This window comes from Centropristis striata, chromosome 15 (assembly GCF_030273125.1).
Source record: "Centropristis striata isolate RG_2023a ecotype Rhode Island chromosome 15, C.striata_1.0, whole genome shotgun sequence".
Classification (NCBI taxonomy): Eukaryota; Metazoa; Chordata; class Actinopteri; order Perciformes; family Serranidae; genus Centropristis; species Centropristis striata.
Genome location: NC_081531.1, coordinates 36,923,264 through 36,937,628, shown reverse-complemented (window position 1 = coordinate 36,937,628; position 14,365 = coordinate 36,923,264). Strand labels below are relative to the sequence as shown.

Genomic DNA, 14,365 nt, shown 5'->3' with positions numbered 1-14,365 from the left:
TATTCCACGGATTTTGAGTTAAGCGAATCCGTGGCTATTTCACGGATTCCTGTGAGACCATGTTGCTCACACACACACACACACGTACAGTGGCCAGAGGCGTGTACAGAACCAGATAGTGTGTTTGGCTCAGCGTCAGGAAGCAGAGCAGCTCTGGAGCCGCTGGCTGAGAGTCATGAGAGCAGGAGGAAGGAAAGCCTGGTGGAAGCTGTGAAGTCAGGGGGAGAAGGAGGTCTACATGAGTCAGGTGGTGTGATGAGCTGTGTGTTTGTTAGGAGAAGAGAGGAGGAGGAGGAGGAGGAGGAGGAGGAGGAGGCAGAGTGGCGGTGGGGTGTGGAGCTGTCTGACTTCCAGTGAGGGCATGTTGTCAGAGGAGGAATTCAGAAGGAGTGCTCCCAGTGATCAGGGAGGAAGTCTTAGCTCAGAGCTGCTATGGAGGCTGAGGGCTCTACGGAGACTCTGGACCGCGGGGACGCTGACTCTGAGGACGTGAGGGATGCTGCTGACGCTGAGGACGGCGAGGACTCTGCTGACGTTGTGGAAAGTGTTGTGAGTGTGAAGGGCGACGGCGTAGACGCTGAGAGCGACTGTGACAGCAGCGAGGAGGAAGAGAGCTGCCTGGAGGCCATGACGGCCGACGGCCACGACTACTACCTGAGGCTAGGCCACACCCCCAGACGCCGCTCCGCCCTCCGACTCTCACGCATCATTGCACGCCAGCAGCTGCTGCGGAGGCTGGCACAAGGTAGAACCAGACAGTTAACGTGATAATGTGGGGAAAAAAAGGAAGAAATTAGGTGAATTTAATCATTTGAGGCCAATTTTCTACCTCCAGATTTGACGTTTTTGGGGTTTTCTTTTACAAACTGGAGATGGAACATGGATAGATTTGATCATGTCTTCATAGTATTTAAAACTTAGTTTTCTTTCCATCACGTGATGAACTGAAGCGGGTGCAGGTTCAAACAATGCAAACTTTGCCAAAAGAAAGTTTTAAAACATAAAAAAATGCCTTTTACATGTGAGATTCTGTCTTCCTCATTAAGGAATGTTTCAGAATTTGACCGATTTTTCAGTATTACACAACCCCAACAATGAATAGACCCGACATTTTGAAATGACCCATCAATCTTCTACTTTATCATTCCTTTCAAAGCTTTTTTTTTTTGCCAGTACTCTCACTTCATTCTGGTTTGAATCAGTGGGACATATGGAGCCAAAGATGATCTCCATGAATGTAAAAGAAGTGAAACCCTGAAGGAGTGAGTGTTATTGTTTGTGTCTGTGCTTGTATTATTCCATGGCTACTTCCTCAGCTTCCCGTCACATGACTCCTGTTTCCCTGTGAGGAGAGAGGAGAAGTGTGCAGGAAGAGGCTCGGGGCTGTTCTTGAGTCTCTCTCCTCTCTGAGCTCTCACCAGGTGTGATGTTGGTAACAGAGATCAGATCGTGTTGTTCTGATTTAAAATGACACACGACCAAGCAGCAGGGACCTGTCAGGGCTTGAAAGGGTTTGTTTTTATCCACCACTGATGAATTTGTGTCTGCGAGCCAAATCTTGTATGCAGCGTCTAAAACAAACTGATGAACTGAGTGAAAGAGAGAGAGAGAGAGAGAGAGAGAGAGAGAGAGAGAGAGAGAGAGAGAGAGAGAGAGAGAGAGAGAGAGAGAGAGAGAGAGAAGACAGTGGAATGTAGATGGTGCAGCAAGTTTCTGCCTGTTTCTTTGAGATGATGGTATGACTTATTTATCTGTGACTCTCTGCCTCTTACACACATTTATCCTCCCTCGTGCACTCTTTCTCTCTTTCTCTCTTTTTTCTTACTCATACACGTTTTGCATTCCTATTCCCAGCAGCTGCTCAGCTCTCACACACACCGAAACAAAAATAACTCCATGACCTCATCAAACCTACATCTGAAACTTTGGTAAAGCAATAATTTGATTCATAACTACACTGTAAAAAAGGTTTGTAGAAATAACAGTAATACACTGTTAAATACATCAGAAATAGGGCATAAAATGAAAAATTGTATATCACTGTATTAGACACTTTTAATTACCGTAAATCAAAGAATAGCACAAAATGTATACTTTTTTTTCTGTCATAAAATGGAAGAAACACAGTTTTGCTGTAAAATATAACATTTTCATGCAAAATTTATGGAGAAATACCATGATGTGTGAATGAATGACACAATTACCCTAAAAATAACAGGATTATTCAGACTAAATTACAGTTTTTGCTGATATTTACATTTAAATTTAGAATAGAAAACCCACTCACTGTAATTTTTACGGTGAAGTTCTGGCAACCACAGCTGCCGGTATTTTACCGTAAATTAAACAGATTATTTTTTACAGTGTAGTCTAATCTATATCAACTACATTCCCTCTCCTCCCATTTAGAATTATATTTGCTCATATACACAGATGGGTGACAGTTTAAAGACACAGTAGGTATTTTCATGGAGTTGTTGTCTTTACTGCCATTGTTCTACCAGTTAGGATCTGTTTAGTGTTCATAACAGAAGAAGTTTCCTCCTCTCATAAACACATGGAGCAGGTCATTAAAAAACAGTTTCAAGTTGAGAATCAGTGTTTTTTCTTTGCTGTTTGGTGGATATAACACATCCCAGAGAGGACGAGAGATCCAGACATATTATAATCCAATGATTAGAATAATAACCGATTAAAATATAGAGTTAAAAACCCCAGCAAAGATCCAAAAACTATATCATAAAAATCTGGCTTAAAACTGCATATTAAGTCCATATATGACTGCTTCTGTCAGACAACCTTAATGCTGATGGTGCACAAAAACTAATCTATCATCTAGAATGAAATTAACGATTTCTTGATTGTTGGAAACATTCTTGATATTGTAAAGGTGTGGTCGTTTCTAGACATTTTAATGGGGAAAAACTGCACATTATACCTTTTAAGCAGGAATAATCAATGTTTTTATCATAATCATGTAACTATGGTTCCTGCTCAGCATGAAACAGCAAACAAAGTTAGCGACTAGGTGTTGAACACAGAGGAACATCTGTCCCTCAGAGACCAGAATCAGAGAAGAAGGAGAGAAAATGTTGCATTTACCTTCATCAGGTTGTCATGAACATGATTCCTAATGAATGCTAATGTTGCTCTGAGTCTGATGGATGTGCTAACAGGTTAGCTACATCAATTTGAAATGTTAGTGTTTTGCTGCCAAATGGCCAAAACATAAATCAGTTCAAATAAAGAAAAAAACAAAGATCCAAACATAATACTAGATACAAACAAACGTTCAGTATGAAGTCACAGGTCACACAGGACAAACATGAAGTATATTTAAAACAGAATTAATGCTAAAAAACAAAACTGATTGTTGAACGTGCTGTTGCTGAACATTATTCTTAACATATTGAATCATTCAGTGATGCTGCATTCCCTGTGTGAAGCATCTGCATATGCTTTGTTTCTTCTCTTATTTATTCAGCATTTCCTTTAAATGATCCCTCTGTGTTTTATCTGTGAGAGGAAAAGTTAATACTCACCACAACTACTGATCCTCTCATCCAGGCAGGAACAGAGAACATTCTGGATATCTATAATTCAATTATCACAAGGAAAAACTCCTGAATCAGATTTCTACAATCCAGTTTTTCCAAAACTCCTCATAACTTTTAATTTCAGAAAACAGTGTCCTATCCCCCCGTCAAAGGGTATACACAATATGTTTGTTTCTATTCATAGTTCCAATATCCATAATAACATATTTACTGATGGATTTTATACAAAAGAAAAAAAAATGGTGAAAACAGGCAAGTTAGTGCCCCATTCCTCTCTGTTAATGTGTACTTTTTTTTTTTTTTTTTGCTTTTTCTGAATACTCTAAAGAAGACTTACATGTCAAAATGTCAATAATTAATTAATATTTTTTTTTGCATTGTGGCTTCAAATGCGCAGCCATTTTCCTATTGCATGGTGTCCTCATCATGGTCCTCCAGCTCGTCTTTGAATACTAATCGATTTTTAAAATGACGGTATGGATATCTGGAATGGTTTTCCATTTCAGATATTAGAATTCTGACAGGAAAAATATGATTGCATATGTGTGAAATGGGTAACAAAGTTTAGAACAAGTTTCTCCTAAGAATTCAATCAAAAATGCAGTTATGGATCATTGAAATTAAAAGCCTGATCCACACAAATTGCAAAAAGTGATGTGATTTCTCCGAGGAACAATAACTTTGTGCATATCTGAAATGTTCTTTTTAGCCTACAAAGAATTAAATTTCATTGAAATAGAAATCTCCTCTTATACTTTAAAATCTGGTTTCGACCCGTACAATTAAAGTCTCAGACATCTCAAAATAAATGTTCTCCTACTAAGAATGTAATCGTGGACATCTTAAATTACCATTATTAGCTTCAAATACAATTTTGACTAGGAGAAAGACTATTATGTAACTAAAATGTAATTATAAATAGGAGTGTTGACAGTTAACTCTTTCTCTGCCATACAATCATAAATAGAAAGATGCAGGACATACAGCCACCATGTATCCTAATAAATAAATAAATAATAAATGCATAGCTGTGACACACTGCTTTAACGCCCTCTGCTGGAGAAAAGTGGCATAACCAGAAATACACCAAATATTTCCTCACCTACAGATAGATAGATAGATAGATAGATAGATAGATAGATAGATAGATAGATAGATAGATAGATAGATAGATAGATAGATAGATAGATAGATAGATAGATAGATAGATAGATTACTTTATTCATCCCCGAAGGGAAATTCGGTTGTCACAGCAGTCCGGTATTCAAGTACAATAAAATACAATAGAATAAAATACTGAGGTAGCATAAATAAAAACAACAATAGAAAAAAAAAACACAGAACAGAACAAGGACAAGAACACTTAAGAAGTTAAGAAAAGAAGATCATCAGTTGGTAGGATGGTTGACAAGATGAAGGTAATAATTAAACTGGTGATATGATGCAACAATGCTATAGTGACTAGACGGAATATAATTATAATAATAATAATAGTACAGTATATAGTATAATATATATAATATAATATGTAATAATAGATAATAAACAATATAAAAATAAAATGAAAAATATAAATAAAGTATTATCATCATATTAATCATCATCATATTAATCCGGCCTTTTAACACTCATCATAACACTCAGAGCTGCTCGGTGACTTTCTGTCTTATTGTCTGGATCAGTGAGTGATGGACACATTTATTACATGTTGATGCTTTTTTACGGCACATTCCTGAGCAACATCATCCACATGAACCATACGAGACCAGACAGACATGCTCGTCTTCTACATCCCTTCCTCCTTTCCTCCCTCCCTTCCTCCCTCCCTCTCTCCCATCACCACTCTTCTTGCCTTCTTCAATACTTTTTTTTTTCCTCCTTTGTGACCTTTAAACATGAAGTACTAAGTACTTTAGCTTATGTGGGAATATGGCTGCTTTCCAGGCTGTGTGTGTGTGTGTGTGTGTAGAAGTACTATGACTGCTAATTCTCTGCCTATTCAGCCTTTACATACTCTAAGCTACGTCCTCTACCCTTTATCACTGGAGTTATTTAAATTATTTTTGACTAAAAGGACACATTTAACCCTTTAAACCCTGGACAGTTTCAGGGCATTTTTTGCTCTTTTTACATTTTACTCGCTGTGTCCTTGTATTTCACTGCAATATGTAAAATATATATAAAATATAGTCCTGCACCTCTATGGAATCAGAACAATCATGGCTAGAAGTGGGAACAAGTTAATGTATCTATAAGTCAATTTTTTTTTTAAATTGAATAAAATTGAATATATACAAACAACACTTTTCCAAGTGCCCACAAGTGTCAGAAATATTGTAAAAACATTTTAATATTTACAGCCCCAACATGCAGAATCAATCACGGCTCCACAGTGTCACTGAGGAACAGAATGTAATGTTTTTAACAGGATCTGGTAATTCCAAACGGTTTATTTTTGACGTTTTAAATCACAAATAAAGAATGAAGTGATTGTGACAGAAATATCATCAATTTTAACGTTCTTTTTGGTTACTTTTTCAAACAGAAACGCTCATAACCAACGATCTGTTCAAAGAAAGTTCAAATTATTACAACAGTGCCTGTTTTTATAGTTTCTTTCGATGATGAACAGTGTATTCATACATACTTTTCAAACCTGGCGCATTTCAGAATATTTCAAAATGAAGCAAACACTACTTCTTGTGTAACAATCCTCCCAGCTGACATGTTCAGTCCAGGAACTTCCTGTTGCTGTTCTTAGCTCACATGCCGCTGTGGACGCATGGGAAATTCAGGGCAGGAAATGATGTCATGCAAGGCACTTCAGGGTCCTTAAGAGCCGGCACAAGACAGACATAACAGAGAGAAAAGACTGTCAGAAAGTCAAGGTTACTGGTGCTGGAGGGAAGGGAGGAAAGAAAAGAAAAGGAACACTCTGAGAGAAGAGACTTCGGGGTGCTTTTATTGTGTGCATTATGTAATGTAGCAGGAATCCTTGTTATGTAAGGAACCACCTTGCAGCCCCTTTGTCCCACACACACACACACACACACTCACACACACACACCATCTGTCCCTGCTGAGGGTCTGTTGTCATATATCCTCCTCAGCAGGAATGCTCTGACATGGAACGGGCTGAAGGAAAAGCTCCGTAGGCAGTTTGGATTAACTGCGTGACTTTGTGTGTTTTGGGGCCTGCTGATAACATGTTTTTGTACAAATTAATCTCTTGATTAAATCCTCCCAGATGAACAGCGGAGCTTTGTTCCCATGCTGACACCTTGGTGCACAAACACAAAGAGGTTTTTTTGCCAATAACACAAATACTGCAGAGACACACACCATTGTGTTTCTTCTAAAGCAGCGGTTCCCAAACTTTTTTAGCCGTGCCCCCCTTCTACTTCCCAACTGTGTTGACCCCCCCCAATCCCCCACACCTTCAAAAAAACCAAAATGCAATAAGAGTTTTTATAGCCATATTAAAGGTGGAGGATGATGACAGGCTCAGGATCAGAGGCAGAAAGCAGATCAGTTGGGAAAATGTTAGAATATTTTGAGCTGCGTTGAACAAAAATTGCAGCAAATTTAAATGAGCGTGGAGTGAACACAACCTGTCATCATAACACAGGCTGGAAAAATGATACAAGAACAAGAAGATAACTTCTTCTACGCTTCATTATAAGATCAAAAACAAGCAAAAATAGATGCAAAAATGACCAAAGATGACTCAAAATAGACACAAATTGACCACAAATACATGTAAAAATTACCAAACAACCAAAAAATAGATGCAAAAATGACCAAAATAGATGCAAAAATGAACAAAAAATGCCATACAAATTGAATAGCCTGTATTTATTTATTAATTAATCAATAACACGTCTTTAATGTGTGGCAGAAAAAAATGTAATTGTGTCATTATCAGACCGCCATTACATTTTTCATCTCACGCACCCTCAGGGGTCCACGCACCACACTTTGGGAATCCCTGTTCTAAAGGAATTATATTTGGGGACTATAGTGGCTTCATAACTATTGATTACTTTTTAATGCAAATCTAGAAACGTCAGTGTCAATTGTTTATGAACAGGATGTGCAAGAATGAGTCATTTATTCATATTTAGGAAATAGATAGATTGTTTTTTAGGCACATAGCAAACAGATAGAGCTTAACTGATGCATTTACTTTATTTTAATCCATTAAGAAAACTCAAACCATACCTCAAAGATCATTTTCATATATTCATCTTAATTATTCTGCAAAAACATGGCACTGGACAATGGTTTTGAAAACTTGCAAACAAGTCATAGTTTCTTTCTTTTTTTAACATTTGTAATTTTCTAGAACAGCTGGCTGCTGTTGGTGTAACAAAAGTTACACCAGCAGCAGTAAGTTGTGAATTTCTCGGTCGGGCTGGTTGATGTGGCCAAAATCTTTAACCCCAACATGTTTTAGGTCATTTCATATCTTGATAATGATGTACATTACATAACAATATAGCAGGTTTTCTAATAATTCCAATAATAAATAGTCTAATATAATAAAAGCCCACTTTTAATTTAGACCTTCAGTGCAACATTAACAAAAACAGTTTCAACAGTATCAATCACATGATGGAGAAAAAAATACAATAAATAGAGTAATCAGATGAAGACAATAGTTGAATTAAACAACACAACACAGCATGCATTTATTTGAACCAGCATGTGATCAAAGTGGACCTTTTTAACCTTTATAATGCAGAGAACCCTCTCTTCAGCTGTTTTTTTGGGTATTTAGGAGATTAAAGCTTGGAGAAACTTCTGTTCAACATTTGGTGCTCCGCTGACTATTTATGACTCCAAAACTTGGATAGACTCAAAATAAACTACAGTGTTTGTTGTAAATATGAATCCTGCAGCACTGAGCAAAAACAAGGAAATCAGGCTTTGGATACATATACTTCTTCATCTGCAGCTCCTGTTGTTTCTGATTTCTCAGAGTCTTTTCAATGGGACGTTCAGTAAATCAGCGGCTGCTGGGGTTTTCCCACCGAGTCTGTCCATCTCCAGCCAGCTGTCTGTCTGTCTGTCTGTCTGTCTCATCCTCTCTGCATCCTCTGACTCACTGGGGGCAACAACATCTGGACGGCTAGCAGCTCTGCTGCTGTGTGATGCATGTGTGTGTGTAGACACATGGCTGTAGCAGTAAGGCATTAGTGAAGAGGTCGGAGTCTCCTTCTGTCCTGCCAGGAGGTTTCAGGAGGTTCCAGGAGGTTCCAGGAGGTTCCAGGAGGTTCCAGGAGGTTCCAGGAGGTTTCAGCTGACATGTGAAGTTAACGTCCAGCAGTCTGTGACCTCAGCAGGCTGGCAGAGCGGCTGGCTGATGCAACGCCAGCTGAAACCAGACATTTCCTTCATGGACGTGACGGGGCAGCAGCAACTCTGGTGATGAAGGAAAGAAGCAGAGCGGACTGATGGATGAGTGGAAGGTTTTTTGTTTGGAGGGAAGATCCTGAGAGGATGAGACGACATTAAGTGGAAGAAAGAAGCAAGAAAAAATGTAAAGAAGGGGAAACAATATTTAATTCAACGTAAAGGACAAAGGAAAGTGTCAGAGAACGCCAGAGAGAGAGAGAGAGAGAGCTGTAAAAATAGACAGATATTGTATGAAAGTGCGAGAGAGGAGGCTGAGGAGAAAATTAGAGGGAAGAGAAAAGCTGCATGGGGCCGGCTGGGAGAGGGAGCTGTAAACACTAGTGGTGGAGACGGCAGCAGTAGAAAGTAGAGAACCGTCTCCACTGGATGGACGCTGCGAGAGGACTGATGAGTCTGATGGACGCAAAACTGAGAATTAGCAGCATGTCATCAGTCGCACGATGAGGGCTTCAAGTAAGTCCTCTCACTGTTTGTCTCTGTTTCAGAGGAATTTGTTTCAGAGGAATCTGTGCTCTGGTGTTGCCTCATGTGTGATTTAGAGAGTTATCCTGGGAATGCTGGGAGAAGGATGTAATTGCTGGACTGCGGTGAAAGGATCATTTCCTCTGAGCGTTCTCATCTCTGATGGTGGAGACGGAGGCTTTTTATTGCCCTGCTGAACTTTGTCCCTGTGTTTCTGTGGTCCTGTCTCCGTCCACTGCCAGCTCCTTTAAATGGCTTAAAGTTAAATCACTTTAAATGACTGAATGAGTGAGTGAGAGTGAATGACTGAATGAGAGAGTGAGGTTCGGCTGCTGTATTTCAGATCAGGGCAGTGAAATGTGCAGGATTAAAATAGCTGCTGGTGGTTTTTCAAGGAGAGTGACATTATTGTATTATATTAAATGACTTCATGTGGAAGTTTGTATTGTAACTGCTGTAAGAAAACAGCCAAACTGTGACAGTAACATACTGTTTTCCATTAAAAAGGTATTATAGTGTAGAAAACAATGCATTCCGGGCAAAATTTGTAGGTAGCTTGCTGTTTCCCATAAAATATATGATATATGTGATATTTTCTAAGTCATACATTTTTTTAATGGCTGTATTTTACTTAACTAACTCATTCAGTATATGGTTTATTAAAATGACTGAGGTTACAGTGAAGACAGCGCTTAATTTGATTGGCTTTCAGACAGTAATATGCTCTATTTACAGAAAATGACTGCATTGTTTACTGCAACAATATTGCAACTAGCTTCAGCATTGAACTGTGTTTTAGTCTACTGTAAAAATCAATGAAATGCAGGATTTTACTGTAATTCAGTATGTGGTTTTATCACAGTAACATACTGTAACATTAACAGTAGAATGCTGCAACCCTGCTGCCAGTATTTTACTGATAATTTACAAGACAATTGTTTACAGTGCATTTTTAACTTTAAGACTTTATTATTATTACCTTTATTATTTCCTTGCTGTGAGTTTTCAGAGGATGATCACACACAGAATGCATTCATCTGTTAATCCTTTGGGACATATTTCCAATTAAAAACTGTACAAATACAGTATATTCAATATTCAAACTGTCTTTTGTGTGTGTAAATACACACTGAATTTTGGATTTGATGCATTTTGTTTCACCCAACGTCCCAACGTTTTGTGTATAACTTATACATTGTTGGATTTTTTAACATTCTTCTCTTTAAAAACACGTAATTGTTGGCACCAAAATCATTCAAATGTCTTTGTCAGCACAAAGCTTCACACAGTGGTTTAATCAGCGTCTGCTCATAAAGAAAAGACACACACACACACACACACACATGCCTGGGCTGCCAGTTTAGCAGTGTGAATGTTACATATGCTGGCGGAAAAAAGTAGTAAAACAAAGTGGTGTAGAAGGTGTGGTGTGCTGGCGGCAGCAGCTGACGGGGTGTGGTGCTGCGTGTTAAATTCATACATTAACGGCTGAATCAGACTTTATCTGAAGAACAGGATGTTTAATGTTAAACTGTGTTTCCTTTTGTTGGTCACTGGCCCACGGCCAGCCTTCCCAGTCTCATCATTCCAGTGAATCCCAGAGGAAACGTTACTCTGTGAGATCTTCCTCCAGCGTATGCTGAACATGCTGAGATATGATAACAGACAAACACAGTGCCATGCTCTTTCTTTCTCTCTTTCACTCTTTTGTTTATTTTTAGAGCCAATAATTAACACTTCACATCAAGCTGTGCATATAAAAGACATCAGCCCGCTGGAATTTAGAGGGAAATTCAACAACGTGGGGACTTTCCTCCACAGAAATGCTACATCATGTTTTTAGTCTGCATATTACAGGATGGAACCATAAATGCATGATGATTGATGTGTTGATGTGGGTAATAAACATGCTTCTACTGCTTCTGTTCTCATTACAGAAATCGAGGCTAAGGAGGCTTGTGATTGGCTCAGAGCGGCGGGATTTCCACAGTACGCCCAGCTGTATGAAGGTAACACACACACACACACACACACACACACACACACACACACACACATTCTTGTACTTCTATCTTTGTGAGGACCCTCATTGTAACAGTGAATTCCCTTGCAAGGTTCTAATAGTTTTGGATTTTTCATTTGTTTTAGTTTTAATTTTGTTGTGGATTTTTGTTTTCAAATTCAGTTAGTTTTAATGAGTTTTTAGAGTGAGTTTGCTAGTTTTAGTTTAGTTTTTATTAGTTTTAGTGTTAGTTTTAGTTATTTGTAATGGGGTATTTGTTGGGTGGGAGATTAAAAGAGGAAATTTTGCCTTATTTCCTTTGCCTTATCCATCTTCATTATGTATGATAAAAGTGGACAAAGACGAAAACGAAGGACATTTTCACTATTATTTTAGTTAGTTTTGAAACCACACAATACAGTTTCAGTTAATTATCATTATCATGTAACCTTTAACCCTTAAAACAAAGACTGAAATCTCAAAAAAGCCTTTAAAGAAGTGAGGACCGGCCGAAATGTTCTCACTTTGCAAAAATGTCCTCACTCTGTTGGTTAAAAACGTGTTCTGGTCCTCACTATGTAGGAAGTACAAGAACACACACACACACACACACACACACACAGTAGCTGAAGTCCAGTAGTCACCCAGCTGCCAATGCAAAGACTTCAGATCTCTCTTTCCTTTTGTTTTCGATCCTCCTTCTGTTTTTCTCTCTGTCTCATATTTTCCATCATCTCTCTCTCTCTCTCTCTCTCTCTCTCTCTCTCTCTCTCTCTCTTTCTTTCTGCCACCACTCCATCTTCATATTCTCGTCTTCTGGGCCACTGCGTTCTATTTCCAGGCCTCAGTTCCTGTAGAGAGGGAGGGGTCATGGGAAAGGCCTTGTTATCACTGCTGGGACTCTCACAGCTCCTCTCTCTCTCTCTCTCTCTCTCTCTCTTTTCTTCCACCTTTTTCCGTACTGTCTCTTTCTGTCTCTCTGTCTTTATTTAATTGCTTTCCATTCACTCTTCTTCTCTCTCTCTCTCCTTCCTTCCACGTCTTGTCCTCTCTCTCTCCACCTCCATGTGAAGCCTACAGGCTCATTCATGTGATGATCATCAGGTCTCATCCAGCTGAGGCACAAACAGGAAACGGCCCCAGTAATCTAAGAAGGAGCTCTTAAAAATGCTGCAGTCCTGCTTTAGCTGCACACACACACACACACACACACACACACACACACAGTAATGTGGGGTTATGGACTCTGCGGCTGCACATGATGCCTGCAGTCTGCCACCACACACAGAGGATCACCAAAATAAAAGGCTTGAGTCATTTTGGCATTGGCTTTGTGTGGAATTCAAGTTATTTTGGGTCTTTAAAAAGTCTGTGTGTGTGTGTGTGTGTGTGTGTGTGTGTGTGTGTGTGTATGCGTGCGTGTGTGTGTGTGTGTGTGTGTGTGTGTGTGTGTGTGTGTGTGTGTGTGTGTTCTGTAAACTTCATGTGTTAACTCCTGTCTCCTGTCAGTCATTAACTAACTTCTCACTGGTTTTCCATCGGCTCCCTGTCCTGATTTTAAGATTTTACTGATCACTTTTAAAGGTCATCTGGGTCTGACTCCAAGGTTTGTTGTGGGAATGTTGGCCCTATATGATCCATATAGAAGTCCTATGTGTCTTTCAAGGTCCCGGCGGTCAGAACAAAAAACATGGCGGACAGATATTTTGACTTAGTTTCTGCATAAAAATGGATTTTGATCACATTTCTAGCGAGAAATATATGTTTTATTTTCTAAATATTCACTCAGTGAATGTACATAATCACTTTGTATGTTGGAATAGCCACGGGATATGACTGGCATTAACTTGCATTGTAGCCAAATCCGTGTCAGTTTCACGGAAATTTGAGTGATTCCGTGGCTATTCCACGGATTCCTGTGAGACCATGTTGTTAGATCCTCAGGTAGGTCGCTCCCTTCTGGTCTCAGGTGTGAAGGTGACGGTTCCTCCTCCATCAGGTGGAGGAACCTGCCTGAGGAGATGAAACCCGTCCCTAAGATGTTTATAGACCTGATTTTATGTGAGGTCGTCTCCTTTTTTATCTCCTTTTTACTGTTTTATTGTCTTTATTGTTTTTACTCTTCTTCTTTTTTTGTTGGATTTTTGTACTTTTTTATATTATATTATGATTATTTGTTTGATTATTTATTAATATTATTATTATTTTTTTCCCCTGACAAATATTATTTGTTCATATTCTGTCCTCAACGATTCCTTGTATTAAATTTAGTTTTTGCTTCTTTTGCTTGTTCTGAATGTTTGGCTCTCTTTGGCTCTGTCCAGCTGTCCTGCAGCCTTTAGTTGATTAGTTGCCTCTTGCCTTTTGCTATTTCTTGGTTTTGTCCATCAAAACACTTTCTGTTTTTAAAGGTACTATATAAATAAAGTTGTTTTTATTATTTTCTCAGTATAAATAGTAAATGGACTGCATTTATATATCGCTTTTCTAGTCGCTTTGCGACCACTCAAAGCTCTTTACACTACAGACTGACTCATTCACCCTTTCACACACACATTCATCCTGGTGGCAGAGGCTACCCTAAACGGTGCCACCTGCCACCAGCAGGAATTCATTCACACACCGATGCATTTTGGGGTTCAGTATCTTGCTCAAGGATACTTGGACATGTAGGCTAGACATAACAGATCTTAATCTCTCATTCTACCATTTTCTCCTTCCTTTCTTACAGATTCCCAGTTTCCAATTGACATCTCCGCAGTGAAAAGGGACCACGACTTCCTGGACCGGGACCTGGTGGAGCCTTTATGTCGGTGAGGATAAAAAACACACTGAACACTCAAACATACGCTACCGTCTCTCCCCATCACACATCTAACTATGTCAGATTCCTCTCCTGTCCCCGCGGCCTCGTCTGAACCGCTAA

At 39.1% G+C, this 14,365-nt stretch overlaps 1 protein-coding gene across 1 annotated transcript; it reads left to right on the top strand.

Moving 5' to 3' along the window:
- The first annotated feature begins 432 nt into the window (after positions 1–432).
- Positions 433–14,256, top strand: LOC131986256 (stAR-related lipid transfer protein 13-like). The gene is made up of 3 exons (XM_059351110.1): positions 433–745; positions 11,375–11,446; positions 14,171–14,256. Exons 1-3 carry the CDS (start codon positions 433–435, stop codon positions 14,254–14,256), a joined length of 471 nt encoding a protein of 156 aa, XP_059207093.1.
- The last annotated feature ends 109 nt before the right edge of the window (positions 14,257–14,365 follow it).

Bases quoted from the DNA above. Each gene is read 5' to 3' on its own strand.
- LOC131986256 (XM_059351110.1), top strand. From the start codon at position 433: ATGGAGGCTGAGGGCTCTACGGAGACTCTGGACCGCGGGGACGCTGAC. The intron at 746-11,374 runs GTAGAACCAGAC...TTCTCATTACAG, and splicing joins GCTGCGGAGGCTGGCACAAG to AAATCGAGGCTAAGGAGGCT. The intron at 11,447-14,170 runs GTAACACACACA...CCTTTCTTACAG, and splicing joins GTACGCCCAGCTGTATGAAG to ATTCCCAGTTTCCAATTGAC.